General features: G+C 42.7%; 1 protein-coding gene and 1 long non-coding RNA gene across 3 annotated transcripts in view; one reads left to right on the top strand and one right to left on the bottom strand.

Annotated features, from left to right (window-relative positions):
• Cep152 (centrosomal protein 152) overlaps nucleotides 1-13,114 on the top strand; it is a 98,198-nt gene extending 85,084 nt beyond the window's left edge. Inside the window, exons 29-30 of one of the 2 annotated variants that reach the window (XR_781890.1) lie at nucleotides 3,305-3,494; nucleotides 12,646-13,114. Coding sequence is in view for 1 of the 2 variants with exons in the window: in XM_010632476.1 (XP_010630778.1) it covers nucleotides 3,305-3,339 (35 nt within the window). In the remaining variant the exon portion in view is untranslated. Of the gene's footprint in view, nucleotides 1-3,304; nucleotides 3,708-12,645 lie in introns of those variants that run through there. The other variant, XM_010632476.1, reaches the window with a different exon arrangement.
• On the bottom strand, nucleotides 5,613-15,701 carry LOC104867921. Its single transcript, XR_781889.1, has 4 exons — nucleotides 15,351-15,701; nucleotides 9,922-10,282; nucleotides 9,179-9,348; nucleotides 5,613-5,682 (listed from the first exon to the last, which is right to left on the bottom strand). It is a non-coding gene; the product is annotated as an uncharacterized LOC104867921 (long non-coding RNA).
• Nucleotides 15,702-18,302: the final 2,601 nt, after the last annotated feature.

The following is an 18,302-nucleotide window of genomic DNA, read 5'->3' as shown; positions in this document are numbered from 1 at the left end:
AATTTCATCTCACTCTAGAAATAAAGGCTGCTATCAAGAAATCAACCAATAAATGCTGGTGGGGCTGTGTGAAAAAGGAACCCTTCACTGTTGCTGGGAGTGGTGTAACCGCTGTGGAAACGAGTGTGGAGATTTCTCAAAAAACTAAAACTAGAGGTTCCATTTGACCCAGCTATTCCCCCTCTTGGTATCTTCTTCAAAGCATTAAAAACATCATACCACAGTGATGTATGCACACCCATGTTTATAGCAGCACATTCTGTAATAGCTAAATCTTGGAAATAGCCCAAATGCCCATCAACTGATGGATGAAAGAGAGTGGTTTTTTTTTTTAACACAGTGGAGTACTACTATGCCATAAAGAAGGATGAGCTTCAGACCTTTATAGCTAATGGATGGACCTTGAGACCACACTCTTAAGTGAAATAAGCCGGACACATATGTTTAAATACCACATTGTTTCTCTGGTGTGAGAAACTGAAAGTGGAAATAAGGACTGCAGTGTATAATGGAGATTGGGAAATGGGTGGAAAATATTCAAATGGGAAGGGAAACGAGGGAGGGAAGGGAAGAAGGAAGGGACAAGAAAACAGTGAACATGGAAATAGTGGAAACCGAGCTCTTGTGCATAGGGAGGGGAGGGGCTTGAGGGAAGTGAGGAATGGGCTGAAATTTGTTCAAAAAGTCTTCTGGTACAACTGCGTTTCTCTTGGTACTGGGGATCGAACTGAGGTCCTGGTGCTTGAGAGACAGGCCCTGGCACCACTGAGCTCAGTCTCCAGTTTCTGGTGGAATCTTTAGGGTCTCTACGTGTAGGAGCATAATGTGCACACAAGCGTAACTTCACTTCTTTCCTCTTTGCGTCCCTTCTGCTCCTTCCTTTACCCAGTTGCTCTAGGTAAACTGTCAAGTATTGTATCGGCTAGGAATGCTGGGAGTTCTTCAGTTACTTTTACTCATCCTGCTCTTCTGCGGCTCTCGTATGTATGTTTAATGTACTACAGGCCTCCAAGTCTCTGTGTATTTATCTCCCATCTTTATTATCTTGTTTTCATATTTGATACTTTTGTTAATCTAACTTCAAGTTCCTGACTCTTCTACCATCTCAGTTTTGCTATTTATTTCATCTCAATTATTTTCCTTTTTGACTGCAGAAAATTCTTTGGCTCTTTCTTAAGGCTGCTATTTTAAGAGGTTACTATTCTCTGTTGAGTCATTGTCGTAATGTTTTTTCTTTAATTCCTTAAACATTTTCTCTGTAATTTTAAAAATACATAGAATAGCTGTGCTGTAGTCTGTGTGTGTGCGTGTGGTAAGAACACATAGTAGGTAGGAAGATGTACTCTTAACAAAATTGTAAGTGCAGTGTAGCGTTGTTACCTGTGGCACAAGTGGTACAGATCTCTAGAAGGTACTTGCGTAACTGAGACTGTATTTGTTGGACGGTAGCTCTCCGTTCCCTCCTTTCCTGAATCCCTGCCGCTCATCGCTCTACTCACTAAATCTAGGAGTTACAGTATCTTCGATCTCTTTCAAGTGGTGTCATAAAGTATTTGCCGTTCTGTGGATTGCAGTTTTTACTGGGTTCCCTATCTAAGCACACATGTAATTTCTTTTGACAGCTCTGTTTTTTAATGTGTCACATTTTCCCATTTCTTTACACATTTCATACGTTTGTTGAAAACTGATGGTTTTATGTAACATTGTAGCAACTCTGGGTTTGCTATTTTTCCTGTTGTTACTAATTCGCCAGTGCTTGGATTTAATCTGCGAAATTGTACTTCCGTAGTATGTACCTGCTAGCTCCTGGCTCAGTTGTTTGTATTCCTCCTTTGTAGCTGGGCTTTTTAAGAGGCCGCCTTGCACCTGTGGAGTTTAGTGATCATCCGCTTGGGAGTCATGTCTGCAGTGTCGGCCTCTCGCGGGTGCATCTGTGGCAATGTCGGAAGCTCGCATTCCAAAGCCAGGAGGTCCCCTCCCCTCCGCTCCCCTCCCCTGGAGCTTTCCAGGTCTGTGCACAACTCCTCTCTTGGCCCAGGGACCCTCGGTGGCCTCGACCCCTTTGGGTCTTCCTGTTTAGGGAAAGGGGCCTATAGGCAGAAAAAAATATAACGAGGGCCTTATTAGGCCTTTAGGTTAATCTTGGCTAGAAAGAGTTAAAGAGGGAGTGATTGAAAGGACCAGGGCAGATGCTAAACAGCGCCAGACAGAGCCCATGAGCTACATCAGGACAGGAGGGAGAGCTGATGGCAGACCACGGAAAAGCCAGGCACACAAGAGGAAGGCAGCCCCCTCCCCACCTCTGATAAAATACAAAGGAGACAAAAGGGGAGGCGGTTACTTTACTTAAACAAAACCCTTATGCTTACATTTTCAGTCTAGGGTCATTGCATTATTGCACTAGATATATACATTTCCTTAACACTAACTTTGAGTTGTCATTTAAATAGGCTTTTTAAAACCAACCCATAAATCTCAGAGATAAGCCCCTGGCAAGGGCAAATGGGCAAAAAAAAAAAAAAAGTCAGACAAAGCCCACCAAAAGAAAGCCGCATGTAGGGCTGGGGATTTAGCTCAGTGCTTCCACCGCCTGTCTCACAAGCTCAAGGCCTGAGTTTGATCCCTGGAGCCAAACAAACAAACAAACAAACAAAAAATAGAAAGAAAAGAAAAGCTCATGTAGGAAAGGGTGCCTGGTTTACAGACCTGTGGCCTCGACTCACCCAAAGACCCTCACCATGGCCAATCAGGTTGTGACAACTTCTAGGTCCTCACTAGGAGAAGGTATCCCCACACCTGCTAAACTGGGGACAAATGCCCAGGAGCATCCATCTTTCCAGAGCTCCCTGCCTCCTCCCTGGGGCAGCCTGTCTCTATCTGCTTTGTCCTCCTCACAAATAAAGCTACTTCCTTTCCATCCCTTTGATTCATTATTGGTCCTGCGTTTAAGATCCCGAGATGTGTCACTATGCAGACTCCCACGCAGGCAGAAAATCGTCTCATTTGCCTGCCAGTCTTGTGCTCCAGATGGGACTGTGACCTCAGTCTAGGGGATTGTGCACCTTCTGTGTTTTTACCGCTGGGTCTGGGCTTCTTGCCTCATGAGCCTTCTCTAGCAGAGAGGCTGCTGTCCCTACCCTGTCCCAATGCCGGACCGATCAGGCTGGGAAGGGGATGGCAGCAGCCCCAGGTGAGAGTTCCTTGGAGCCCCGCTCAGTTCCAAAGCCCAGCAGCTCCTCTGTTTCTTGTATTCTTCTGGTTGACTTCTACAGCCCTGAAATGGTGGTTTTATTCTTGATTTCAGTTTCCCAGTTATTTTGTACGTGTGCTAAACTCTGAACCATCATCAGATCTTTCGCTGCTCACCTTCAGACTGAGGACCCGCCAGCTGCCTTCGATTGTGAACGAATCTCTACCATTGAATTATGAATCCATCCACAGCTCTTCGTGAATTGTCTCCAGTTGCTTGTTGCTATTCTGGGCGGTCAGCAAAGGTAAGGGGTAAGTTGAGATGAAGGGTGAAGGAGGAGGGCGGAGGTGTTCTCTGCAAATGGCAGTGGCAGGTCACCCCGAGGTGGAGGTGTTGGGGAGCCGGCAGTATAGCGTCTCCCCATGCTGTCTCCTGATAGTCCCTTCTGGGGCTCTTACTAAACACAACCCCGTCCTCTGTGTCTCTTAATTGTTTTCTGTGTATTTTTGCCTTTCTTTCCCCACTCTGTGGAGTTCCTCCTCCACTAGAAGTACCGTTGTACACTTTGTTGATTCTATGTTTGTTCAATTGATTGTTTCTTTTTTCTTTTTTTCCCTTACCTTTTTCCAGGACCAGGGATTGAACTTGCACTTATGAGGCAGGCGAGATGCCACTGAGCCAAATCCCTGGCCCTTCAGTTTATTGAATGTTTTATTTCATTCTTGTGAACTTTCACTTCCAGGATTTCTAGTTGGTGTTTTCATACCTATACTTTTTATGTATTTTCCACTTCTTTTGCTTGGCAAGCTTGGGTTTTGAATTTTTAAAAATATTGTAAACACTTAGGGATTCTTAGTTACTTCTCTAGTAATTCATTGGTGTCACTGGGAGTGAGGTCGTATCCAGGTTGCTGCCTTTGTTGTCTCTTGTGGACCCAGTTTCTGCCATGCATGTGGGATTTCAGCTTGCAGGCTGCCAGTGAATAGGACTTTTTCCTTGCACCGTCTCCCTCTACCCTGTCTAATTTCTTTGGTTACCTCCACCAGCATCCTGGGACTCCTGGTCCAGGACTAGGTCTTGTATCTGTGGTTCTCACCCTCTGGCATCATCTGGAATCCAGCCGGTGAACTAGCAGGCAGCATAGCAGCATGGTGGGCCCTGCCTTGCAGTCTCTGCCATGTCCCCTGGCTTTCCAAGTGCATGGCTTTGATGCGACCAGTGGCCGAGGGCAGAGGCTGCAGCTTTTCCAGCCTCCCTGTGGTGAGTGAGCTCTTCTTGGGCTACCGATGTGGCCACCGAGTTTCTCCCTTGTCCTTGTTATTTTGCAGGAGCGCCTGGCTACCTAAACCACTTTTTAATCCTGAGCAGGTGGTGCTTTTTCAAGTCTTGAGAGATATCCTGTGTTTTAATGTTTTTTTTTTCTCTCTTTTCATACATCACTGTTACACGTTTAAGGAGGTTGGTATTTCTGAAGTATGAACTTACAAATGTCACGGAGGAACTAGAGTCAACTTTGCCATTGACTCTTTGGCTCTTGACTTGGCCACTGTGGCCTCAGTGTCATGCCACTGAGGGCCGGGCATTGGCTAGCCAGTCACTGAGGTGAACACCCAGTGGAAGAGTGTGTTCAGGGAAATGGTGGGAAATACAGTGGGGAAGGCAAACTCAGGGAGATCCTGGAGGGTCTGGAATGTGAGTGCCATCTCACTAGAGGTTTGGTCATGCGAAGCGCAGTGCCGTGGAGCAGCAGAGGAAAAGGGCAAGGGAGTCAGGACAGCGTCCTGGCACAGCCAGGCGGGAAGAGAGGGGCAAAGTAGCCGGTGACAAGGCCAGGAGTATTACAGCAGTAGGTCAAATGGGACCTGCTGTGTGGAGGAAAGCAGGGCAGTGGCTCGGGAAACAGGAAAGGGGTTTAGAGCCTGATTGGCTGGGAAGACTTCTGTGCTGTCTATGAACAGACATTGAGAAATCCGGAAGAAAGAAGCAGGACAGTGCCCAGGCCTCTGTGGACACAGTGGTCACTCCTCACTTCTAAACATGGGCCACGGCTGAGTGCAGCCTTCATCCTCACAGCGGCCTTTCCAAGTAGGCACTGTGGGGACACTTTTTTGGACGGATAAAGTTGAAACATAGAGGGATTGAGTCATTAATCCCAGGGTTAACACAAGCTAATACTTGGCAGAGCCAGAAGTTATAGCCAAACATTTTAAAAATAAAATTTTCCTATTACATATGTTTTAGATATATAAAAACCATTCAAAGCTAGTATAAGATCACAGACTTTTCCTCTGGTAACATCTTTGTGTCACCAGTGGAATATTTGTCACAGTTAAGGAACAAATGTCTTTTTTAGTTTTGCTTTTGTTTTCCTTTGACTTCTGGAGCCATAGTTTTCATCCCTACCTGTCTTTATTCCATCTGGCTTTCAGGTGACTGCCAGTTTGCTTTAAAGGGAGAGTCTTTCTCCTTCCTCTCCTTCTACCTCCCTCATGCTGCCAAGAGAGAAAAGGAGTCTGTCACCTTTCTTCACAAGTGAGATCAGTTTCACTTGCTGTATTGGTATGATGTAGAAAAGAAACAGATCAGCAGAAGCTTATGGAATGGGATATTATGTCTAGCTTATGTTGTAGCCAGAAATTCACCAATGCAACTAGAAGACCTACAATGCAACAGAAACATTTTTGGTAATTTTAAAATTCAACCAGTGCTGGCTCACCTTTTTTTTTTAAAACATTTAAGACATATAGATCTTTCCTAGTAATAAATCATGCCACTTAAAAGTATCTTGATATAATTACAATAACTTTTCCCCCTAAGAACCAGGACGAAACATTAATTAGAAATCAGGATGGCAAAGTATCATCAATCAGAGACTCCCTTATTTTCAAAGTAGTATAAGTGGAATGGCTTTTAACTTCAGGAACAAATTAAATCTTATGCTCTGAAAAATGTTGTCTGGTGAGTAAACAGAATAGAACCAGCAACAAAACAACTTTAAAAATTTGGTGGGGGGAGTTTGATTCAAGCATAGTCATTGTCTGATTTTGCTCCCTCCCAACAATTTTGATTTTATAATTTCATCAGTCATGTTGTGTACAAAATGTACCAGACTAAGTGCTGCTTCGCAGATTTCCCTGACCTTCGGAGCCCCAGAAACGCAGCTCTGTTGGGTCAGAACACGGAATGGGTCCTGTTCATGCGTCTCCCCAGTTACTCTGTGCATGTCAATCAGTTTGGAGGCTGCCAGTTCGTTTTTCTGAAGAAATCCTTCAGAATGTGGTCCACTGTCAATCTATTCATTAAACAATTTCTTTGATCTTTTCACAATGCTCAAGGATTCAAATCCTTATGGTTTTAACCCTCTTGCGAAGTAACCTCTTTTTTTTGACCTTCCCCCTCCTCCCTGCTCCTTTCAATTCCTGTCCCCCTCATATTTGCAACAGTTTTTTTTCCTTCTTCAATCCTTTTTTCCACCCTCTCCCCCATTCCCTTCTTACTTTCTCGTTGTTGAGGCACAATGCCCAACACCCACAAGTTAAAAGAGGAATGCTTATTTTGTCTCACAGTTTGTAGAGGTCTTAGTCCATAGTTAGCAGGCTCCAAGGCAGAGCAGCATGGCTGAGGGGCCTGGCAGCAGAGAAATAGCTCATGGAATGGCAGCAGGAAGCAGAGAGATCAAAAGAGGAGAGGGAGAGGACCTTCTAAGCCACACCTCCAGTGACGGCCTTCTCCACACCAGGCTTTACTTCCCAACATAACACCCAGATATAAACCCATCAGTGGACTAATTCAGTACACACCCATGAGCCAGTATCACACCTATGATCCAGTCACCTCTCCAAAGACCTACCTATGAATGCGTTAGGCCTTAGGGGGGATATCTAGATATAAGTTGTAATACTCTCTTTCTGTAGTACCGCCGTCCATTTGGAAAAGATCTCTCTACTTCCTACTTATGTGTGTGTGTTTCTCATATAAGAAAAACCATACCATATTTAAGCTTGTGTGTCTGGTTTATTTCACTTAATATTGTGCTCTCAAGGTGTATCCTTTTACTTAAGAAAGTCTCAAGCGTATCCTTCTTTATGACAGAGTAGTACTCCATTGTGTATAAATACCGCTTTGTCTTCCATTTGTCTTTTGATGGGCATACAACATTGTGCTGCTATCAACATGGGTGTGCATGTGTCCTTGTAATATGATGACTTTAACCCTTTCAGGAAGATACCTAGAAGGGGAATAGCAAGCTCAGATGGGATTTCTATTGTTAGTGTTTTGAGGACGCTCCATGCTGATTTCCACAGTGGCTATACTAGGTTACATTCCCGCCAACAAGGGAGAAGGGTTCCTTTTGCCCCACATCCTCACCAGCGCTTGTTCTTAGTTGATTTCTTGATGGTGGCCATTCTTTCTGGAGTAAGATGGAATCTCAGTGTTCATTGGATTCGAATCAAATTTCTGCTTTAATTAGTTAAAATAATTCTTTGTGCTAGCTTGCTTGGGTTTGATCTGCATATAAACAAAAACTAGTCTGTGTTTTTTGTGTCCTTATAGTTGATCAGTTACCATATTAAGCTCCGTATATACGTTTGTTGTAACCGTTTCCCAAACTTTTCAGACTTTTCCCATCATTTGATAGATGAGAAAAGCGAGGTTGGAAGAGGGGAAGGGGCTCACAAAGGACGCCTTGTCATGAAGGCTGAGCAGATGTGCAAAGAGGTTGCAGGGTCACCACAGGGTTGGGGGTGAACTCAGGTGCTGCCCAGCATCGTCTAGAAGCCAAAACCACCATGCAGATATCTTGTGACATTGACTTGGCCTTTGAAAAACATATGCAGGTACCATTGTGTCCTTAATAAGAAGCCTTGATCCCAACGGTGTTCACAAAGGGGCCTTCTGAAACCTTGCCTGGATCTGGGCTGTGTGACTCCAAATCAAGACCGTGACAGTAGAACAGTGTGTGTCTCGATTCTTTCTTCCATCACTTACCAGCAAAACTGGGTTCCACATCTGAAAAAGGGGGCCATGGAGCTGCTGCTGCTGGTCGTCTGCCAGCCATGGTCACCTGCCTCTCCCGCAGAAGTCCAGCCCTTTCCCTCATAGCCCAGTCAATGCCTGACTCCTGTTTCACCCAAGATAATCACAGTGGTCCCAGTTTTAACGCCTGGTGGGCCTGTGGTGGGCATGCGGCCTGGTTCTGGGTGACATGACAGAAGGGGTCAGCTGGAAGCTTTCTGGAAGATGTTCCTCCTGGAAGATCACTTCCGCTCACACCAGAGATCACTGACCTACAATGACACGTGTGTGACGCACGGCTCAGTGGTGAGGGCCACTTTCTAGGTGTTGCTGTTTCTGGTTGTGATGCCTGCATTTTCCATGGCTGCCCTGCTTTTGTCCTGACAGGGAATTCAGCTCAGGGAGAGGACCAGCACTCCGCTGCACTGTGCCAAGGCTGACCAACCTCCAAAGCCTCTTTTCTCTTTACAGCTGTCCACGTCCTTATTGTTTGGGAAACTTTGTCTTCTAAGCGCTGCTGAAAACTTCCTAGTAGAATGGTATCTGCCTCGGGGGCTCGTTGGAAAGTTGTGAAAAATTTTGCAAAGAATCCAATCATGCCTGCACTTAGTACAGACTCAATAGATGTTAGGTCTGAGCTACAATAATAAAGTGGTGCCTTTAGTTTTTCAGTACTCTAAATGTACTGTTCAGTTTCCTCTGTCATTACTTCTGCATTCTCTTTTTTATAGCTAAACGTTTATTGGTACATTTTTTTGGCATATCCAATGCAAGATTGGTGTGAATATATCAATTTTGGATCAGTATAGAATGACACAAGCCTGTGTTCCTAGAATTCTGGGAGGTTGACAAACACCTAAAGTCAAGTTTTAAGAAAGGAGCATTCTTTTCCTCCCCTCAGATTAAAATATATTTGACTCATTCTCAAGAAAAGTAAGCAGTGCTCCCATTCGGAAATAGAAAAGTTCTTACCTAGGGAAAGCAAGTTATCTTCTCCAAACCACTCGTTGGGTAAATATTGTAAGAAGTTTACTTTCAAAAGCTTTTTCCTCTAGATTACGGTGATGTTGAATCTTTTAGAGCTTTCTATGATGATGAACAGTTGGCGATACCACAGGTGCCATAGGCTTGCTGCCACTGCTCTAGAACATGAGATTATTTACATGCATTACCTGCTGTGAAGCAGAAATATCTGAGTATCAGAGGAAAGAAAATATACACTTGCTCAGGATACCTAAGGTGAACTCAAGAGGCTTCCCTTAGCAGAAATGGAAAGTTGCATTCTTCTTGGAAGAAGTCCTTGAAGACTTCAGAGCTAACGAGTTGGGGTGTGAACGAGGGTACCCTAAGATAAAAAGAACTCAAAACTGAACATATTTTGTCCCTAGTCCTATACAGTAACCAACGTGTTGGCGTAGCAGGAATAAATCCTGTAGCTTAAAAAAAAAAAAAAACCCTGCAAGTTGAAAATGGGGATCCCATAGCTTTCCAGCCCTGCTTAGATGAGGTCCCCATCCTAGGGTGTGTACATGGGTCAGGGCCGAGGGGTGGCTGCCCAGTGCCAAGCTCAGCCTTATGATGTGCCCACCCCTCGGGGCAGAGGACGGCTCTTGGAAACTGGAGCAGTCCACATCATTCAGTGCTTGTTTCCCAGCAAGGAACATAACTGATTATATAATAAAGAAGTTATGTCTCCTGGTACCCAAAGGACTGACCTCTGATGACAATGCCCCGCCAAGCCTGTGGCACAGGTGCCTTGCTTTTTTAAGACACGTAGTTGCTTTATCCCCAGAGCCTGGTCCTCCATGGTTCCAGCTGGCAGAGGCCTCCACCCTCTTTTGGATCCATTTGTAATCACACAAAGTTTCTCTGTGGGCTTTTAAGATACTAAATAAGTCGATCTGCTCTCATTTTCTTCTGCTGCCATGATTCTAGAGACCGTAGCTAATTGTAGAAGACCCAACCCAGGATGTGAGTTTCTTCTGGAGAAAAACCAGAGACAGAGCCCTCCTGTGAGGTCTCAAACGGATCCGCCTTCTCTCCATCAAGATGCTCTGAAAGTGTGGAATGCTGGACCTGGAACGGAAGTAAAGGCAGAGACGTTACAGGAACAGCTGTGGGTGCCCAGGATCGGAAAGGAACAGTGTAGCTCCCACCCCATCCCTGTGCCAAGGGCTGTAACCAGTGCACACCACATCCCCAAGGCTGGTTTGGCCCAGGCAGGGAGTGTGGGGAAGAGAACCTGGAGACAGGGTTTAGTTCCCTGGCCACGTCCCTGAGCCCATGGGGCTTCGCGCGGGGGAGGAACACGTTTTCTTGTTGTTTTCATTCCCATTTTGTTATGGATGATTCTGCCTATAAAGTAAGCTGGCCACAAGCTTGGCTGCCAGGTGCAGATTTCACAGAGGTTTCTAAGTGCTGTCCACTTCGATGCTCTCTTCGCACCACAGAATGCAAACTTTACCACCTGGAACCAGCCAGGGGATGCGCCACTCCGCAGCACTGCTGCCTAGGTCCCGGGTTCTCTCCCTGCTCTCTGGCCCTCACGTGCCCACATTACCAGTGCCGGGGACTCTGTCTGCACCTTCCTACAGAGAACCTTTGAAAAGGATCCATTCTCAGCTTCAGTTTGATTATTCTTGGTCCCTGTAACCAGACAGCACTTCTTTGAAAAACATCTCAAACTGTTTCTACCACTGTGAGAACCAGATCGGTTGTAGCACAGGCTTAGCACTGCTAACATGCAAATCCAAGCTTCAGAACACTCCTGATCCCAAGCCGTTTGCATTAGGGACGTTCAGCTTGTATGAGTCCCAGACGCCCAGGCTCGCGGGGCAGTCAGTGAACCTCAGCAGGCGACAGCAGTTGCTGCAGATCTAAATCCTTCTGTCAGTCCAGCATTGTCCTCATTCAGGGTTTAACATTTTTGCACATGTTATTGACTTTAGACAGTAAACTCCAGAGTGCTAAGACCATTTATTCAATCTAGAAGATTCAAGTATCGGGTATCTTAGTTGGAGTCTGATTTGGCCTTGATTAGGATGCCACCAGACTCAAAAAGGAAAATTAGTCTTTCTCTAGGACTTTATATATAATTTTTGAGAAAAAGAAACTTTCTTTTTGCGGGGAGATGTCAGCTTTTGAGATCCTCCTCCAATGGCCAAATAAAGAAAGCTATTAGAGATACAGGTACACTAGAACCAAGAGATGGATGAAGGAGACAGAGGAGAGAGAGGAGAGGAGAGAGGAGAGGAGAGGAGAGCAGACGGGGTAGGGGGAAGGGGGAAGGAGAAGAGAAGAACTTAACCCAGTTTGAACTGAGTTTTTGTCCCTGGTAACCAGAGTTCTCTCATATACTGTGACTCTGAAAATGTTTGCAGAAGTAGCTACAGATCACACAGAAATCAATTAATTGATAAGCTTGTCCCCTTGACTCCAAAATTAATGGTCTCTCTCATTCGTAATCTGGAACTTCCAGGAAGCTAAGGAAGCAGGGAAGCCTCCAGAAACAGAAATCGAGAGAGCAGCCACGTCCCTGGATTCTCCCAATGCCTGGAGCTGACTCCAGCGGTGCCCTGTCTGGTGCTCTTATTCCTTCTCCTGCTCCCACCTCAATCTCTCCCCTTGAAACTGGCTCCCTGGGGCCAAGAACCAGGGTCTAGGTCTTTTTAAAGTTCACTGTAGAAAACAAGATAAACTAATTATGTTAAAACTCTGGTTCTTCAAAGTAAAGGCATTAAACCAAATGGGCTGGAATCTCTAATAACCTTAATGAGAGGGGCCCTCACTTAAGGAATATTCCCTTCATCTTTTGGGGTACAAGGAACTTGGAACCCTGGCAAGCCCCAGAGATCTCTTTAAATACGGAACTACTCAAGAGACAGGAACACTGCAGTTGCCCCTGCCTTCCAGCAGGATTTTGTGGTCAGGAGAAAGCTTCTTTTCTGAACGGAGGTGGAGGGACTCCTTTTTTGTCAGCATAACTCACACCAGACCTGGAACAGGCTGGCCTGTAAATCTGAGGAACAGTTCTTGCTCCATTACCAAGTCTTAAAGAGGACAAAGACAGACTAGCACCGGGCTTGGGGTTTTCTCCCACACATCAGTTTCCACATAGAAATGTCGGTTCCACCACAGCTTTGTGTTCCCAAGCAGTGAAGTGGTACTGAGCAGAAACAAGACGTTAGGCAACAGATGAGACATAATTTACACAGCGTCCTCACCGTGGTTGTGTCATGCTCTCATTTAATGTTTTACTCCCCTCTAGTGGATTCTTCTATAGTACATGATACCTTAAGTACAGTATCGGACAGCAAGTTTTAAAATTAATTTTAAAATGTGTTTAATGCAGGCTCCTGTTTTACAGAGCTTCAGTACAAGTCTAAAATTTCAGGACAAAAACATAAAAAGCCTATTAGTTCACAGTTCTTGTTTTTCAGGTGAATGAGATAAAACCCAGGAAAGGAAATATCTCACCCAAGAAGAGAGGATTTTGGACAGCTCTCCTCAGCATTAATGGCAGTGTTGAGCACACAGACGTGTGAGTTTGCCACGGAGTCGGAAGCCTGCACCTTGTCCCTGAGATGCTTATCAAGTGAGGAGAAATTGGAAGTCAAGCTCAGCAGGAGGGGACGAGCTTGGCCAGGTCAGAAAAGCCAAGTGTTAACAAGCACACCCAGCAGTGAGCTCTGGTCTGCTTTCCTCCTCCTCCTCCTGTGGATGGGTCCAACATGTACTCAGGGTAACCTTAGCCTTGGAGACGTCCTTGGTCTACAGGATGAATCTTTGCTGTGTAATGTTTATCTCTGCTTTATTCTCCTAACATTTTCACTGTCACTTTCCAAATAATTAATATTTCCCTCCCACTCTCCTATATCTAGGCAACGCTTCACTATTTTGGAGTGAAGTTTTCATTTGTGATACAATACAAACATGATTTGTAAAAAAGTATTTCCTGATTGTAGGAGTAACTTTTGTTTTTTGTCGATGATGCAGTAAATTATATTTTAAAAACCCCTAAAATTTCCCACAACTGAGGCTGACTTCAGTAATGTCTGATTATGTTCCTACTACACTGTTCCTGGCATAGATGATAACTGTAAACACTGGATAAAGTAAAAAACAAAACAACAATAATGACACGAGGGCCATGAAGGTTGAACAGAATTAAGCAGATTCTCGAGAAAGGTTGGCATTTGAGAGGAAGGAGTGGCAAAATGTGGGTTTCCTGTGTTTTCACAGCATTTAGCCTGAAGGCAGACCACAGGTGGACAGGTGAGGTAGCTGAAATTGGGTGATTTGCTAAAGAATCAGAGAATAGAATTCCACTGGAAAATGAAGGGGAATCCTAGCAATGAGAAAGCTACAGAAAGGAATCCAAAACTTCTGTGGAAAAATGATGCTAACATCTCGTTGATCCCTGAACTCTCATTGAGTAGCTACACCTTAGCATCTTACTTAAGGGTAAAATAACTTGAGATTTGGGCTACCGCCCAAGAGACAAGAGTTTACAGTTTGAATATAACAAAGTTACTCACCTGCTAAACAAAACAAAACAAAATAAAACAAGACAAACATAGTACTCTTTTTTTAAGCAGGTTGTCACTAAGTAGTTCAGACTGACCTGGAACTCACTATGTAGCCCAGGCTGGTCTCGAACTCACATCGATCCTCTTGTCTCAGCCTCCCAAGTGCTGTGATTAAAGACATGCGCCACCACGCCAGCTTAGTACTTAGTACTTAGTAGTAAGAGTATGTAGTACTCTTTTGAAGAATGTAATAGAATTCAGTCTCCCACCTAATGTTCATGATGTGTAAGATATAATCTAAACTTATCACCATAACAGAAACCAAAAATATGACCTATTTTTAAGAAAAATTATCATCAGTATAGACAAAGCCTGAGATGATCAAGTTCTTGAAATTAGAAGGCAAAGATTTTAAAGTATCCATTTGAATTATATACAGTGATATAAAGGAAAACATACCTACAGTGAGTGAAAAGCAGGATATTTCAACAAAGAAGCAAACCCCAAAAAGAACCAAACAGAAAATTCTTGAACTGAAGATTAAATTATCTGATCATCAGTATAGACAAAGCCTGAGATGATCAAGTTCTTGAAATTAGAAGGCAAAGATTTTAAAGTATCCATTTGAATTATATACAGTGATATAAAGGAAAACATACCTACAGTGAGTGAAAAGCAGGATATTTCAACAAAGAAGCAAACCCCAAAAAGAACCAAACAGAAAATTCTTGAACTGAAGATTAAATTATCTGAGAATACTGAGTGCTGGGATTACAGGTGTGCGTCACCTCACTCGACAATTATCTGAAATATAAAATTCATTTGATCGGCTTAACAGAAGGTAGTGACAGAGGAAATGGCGTCATAGGACTTGAAAGGAAACCTATAGAATGAGCTTATAGGTACAGTGATCAGAAAGATGTAAAAAAAAAAATGCAGTCTCACACATCTCTGGTAAAATATCACGAGGCTTATGATACATACAGTGAAAACTCCAGAGGACAGAAGGAAAAGAGAACGGCACAAAAAGAAATATAGTTTAAGAAATAATGCCCAAAATCTCACCAATTTTTGTGTACATTATATATTTACAGTTTTAAAAGCTCAGCACATCCCAAGTCACACCACAAGCTTCTGAAAGCCAAAAATGAGAAAATGCAGAAAGTAGCTAGAAAAAAACCTACAAATTATGAGTAAGGGAATAACAATTTTGAGTGACAACTAACTGAATTCTCTTCAGAAACAGTGAGGCCAGGAGACAACTTTTAAAAGCTTCAAGAAAAACAAAACAAAAATATCATCAGTCTCAAATTCTATAGTTATAAAAATATTCTTCGATAAATAAAGGTAAATAGAGATATTTTCAGATAGAATAAAACTAAAAAGAATTCGGAGAACTCAGCAGATCTGCACTGGAAGAATCGCTAAAGGAAGCTCCGGATAAAAGAAATAAGAGCAGAAGGAAATGTGACTCAGGAAGAGAGGAAGGAGGGAGGAAGAGGAAGAGGGGGACACAAGGGGACAAGGAAGGGGGGAAGGAAAGGGGAAGGGGAGCAAAGTAAAGGGAGGGAGCGGAGGAAGGCAGAGATGGAGGGGGTGGGGAGCAAAGCACCTACCACGGCGTAGACGGAGCCCCGTCACAGAGGTGTACAGTGTGACGGTTACAGCAGGGAGGACGGAGCGAGCTCAGTGGGCTCACGCTTGTGAGAGTTCTGCTACACTTTACACGAAGCAGTAATGACAGGCTGGGCCACACCGCTTTAGGCGCTTGTCAGAACTGAGGAAATACATACTTCACACGGGTATAGTTTACTGTATTTAAATTTTACCTCAAAAGTTCTACAAACAGTATGGAGCTCTAGTTAATAATATGCCTGCAAAAATATTTAGAGGGAAATATACAGATGCGTGCTATTTCCTTTGGAAAAATAAAAAATGAAAGCTAGAGAGATGGACTGAGGATAGAGAGAGGATGGAGCAAGTTTAGTAAGATGTTGATGCAATCTTTTTGGTTGCTGCCAAGTTTTTAAACTTTGCTATATGTTATAAAATATAATAAAATGTTGTTTGAGGCTAAAACTCCATTTATAAAAATTTAATCTGCTCCTTTATTTTTATTGACATTTATAATTGGCCTTAAGACACATATGTCAAACTGGACTGTAAAAATAGACACAGATTTCACGAATGTTTTTAACACACAAACGCTCCTATTTTTTCATTTAGCAGTGTCACTTTTAGGTTTTGATTGATTAACTTCCAGTATTTTAAAATACTGATATATTATCTTTTTATCATGATGCTTTTATTATGAAAATATATATTTTTTATAAAACGTGAGCCTGAATGACTAAATTAAAATTAACCTATTATTTGAAAGATCCATTGTTTTTGACTTCTCACATAAATCACATAATAAAAAGTCACAGAGAAAGAATAAAAAATTAGCAAGGTATCTGCCTTCTCAGCATCACCAAACAAAATTAGAAGACAGTGGAGCAGTACTTTAAAAAAAAGTTTTTTTTTTCCCCTGTACTGGGGATTGAACTCAGGACCTTGTTCTTCCCAGGCAGGTGCAGTACCACTGAGCTACATCCCTGGCCCTACTTTAAAAATTTTGATAGAAAAATTTCAATTCATAATCCAATTCTCAGCTTGTCAATAAAATGAATAATTAAATATCTTTCTTTTTTTCTTTTTTTTTTTTTTGGTACTGGGGATCAAACTCAGGTTCTTGCACTTGCGAGGCAGGCCACCGAACTGCTGAGCTAAATCCCAGGCCTGAAATATCTTTTCTTTAAATGCTGTTTTTACCCCAGGAACATTCAGCCATCTGATCTTTGACAAAGGGACCAAAAAATACACTGGCGAAAAGGCAACCTCTTTAATACATAGTGCTGAGAAAATTGGCTTTGCACATGCAGAAGATTAAATCTCTCACCATGCACTAAACTAAAATCAAGCTAGATCAAAGATCTAAGTGTTAATACAGCAAAACTTAATCTCCTGGAAGATAAAATAAGTAAAACTCTTGAAGACATAGACATAGGCAAGGACTTTCTCAATAGAACAGCAATTAATATAACATTAAGAATCTACAAGTAGGATCATATCAAATTAAATTCTTCAAAGGAAACAACAATTGAGTGAAGAGACAGCCTACAGAATGGAAGAAAAATTTTTTCCCAGCTATTCCTCAGAAAGAGGACTAATATCTAGAATATATAAAGAATGCAAAAAATTAGACCTACCAAGTAAAAGACCCAGTCAAAACAATGGGTAACTGAAACAGACACTTAGAAGAAGAAGTACAGATGGCCAATAAATACATGACAAGATGTTCAGTATTTCTGGTCATTAGAGAAATGCAAATTAAAACAACACTGAGATTCCATCTTACTCCAGAAAGAACAGCTATTGTCAAGAAATCAAATAATAAAAGAATGCTGGCAAGGCTGCCGGGGAATAAACAAACTCTCCTGCACTGTTGGTGGGAGTCTAGACAGCTCTTCTTCTTCTTAAGAATGAGTGACAGCAATGGTGTTAGTATCTTCCCCATTCTCCAGAGATGAACCAAACCAATGTTGATGACAAAGATAAAGCAGATATGAGCATATAATGAAAACCAAATAATAGCAACGACTATGCCACCATTGCCACTAGGAAAGAATTCAGCAATAATAAAAACGTCAAAGATCACCTGGATATTGACGTAAGAATCAATAAGAGCCGTAATGGTGTCATCCTTAACAATGGAAAAGAGATCTGCACTAATAATATGGACATAAAGACAAAGTGAATATCGACATAAATGTCTCCTAACTGCAACAGTATACCAGCAATAGAAATAGAAAATAACTCAGCATGAGGCAGAGTCAAATAAGTATGTAAAACTTAATAAAGCTTAATAGATATACTGATAAAAAGGGAGGGAGTGGAAAAGGGTAAAATGAAATAAGTCAATTTGAAAAACAAAGGAAGATGAGCAGATGAAAGTGAAAAAGAGTATCCAACTAAAGAGTAAAAGAAAATAGGATTAGATAAAATTAACAGAAAAGAACCAATGAGAAAATATAGGAAAAAGAAAAAAAAGAGCAAAAGAAGGAAAAATGAAAAAATCCAATCTCCCTAAATAAACAAAGAAGAAGAAAAATGAATTTAAAAACTTCTTCCATTTGTTTGAATGTTTTGAATGAGTGGTTTCTTTTCAGGGCCTGCAGTATTGGGATCCACCAGAAATAGCAGAGGAATAGTGAATCACTGCTAAGACCTATTTTGTTTTCACACTCACACTTTTGAGTATGAATGCTGAGTTCTTTCCCTCTTCCCTGCTGGGCACAGTGGTCAGTCTGCCTTGGGCTATCTTCACTTCCAGTTTCAGTGTCCCCCTGTGTGTCCCAACACACTATTTTCTTCACCTAGCTTTTTAGCCTGCTGGTTTGTCCGGTTTCTCCCTCTCCAGAGGCCCCTCTGCCCATACACCCTAGGCTGTGGCAACTGTCCAAGCTGGGGCCTATCCCTGATCATTTTGGCAGATGGGGGAAGTAAACAGATCATTGAGCTCCAAG

The sequence above is a fragment of the Fukomys damarensis genome, unplaced genomic scaffold (assembly GCF_012274545.1).
Source record: "Fukomys damarensis isolate Sample0158 unplaced genomic scaffold, DMR_v1.0_HiC HiC_scaffold_17, whole genome shotgun sequence".
NCBI classification, from domain to species: Eukaryota; Metazoa; Chordata; class Mammalia; order Rodentia; family Bathyergidae; genus Fukomys; species Fukomys damarensis.
This window is presented reverse-complemented; position numbering and strand designations above follow the sequence as displayed.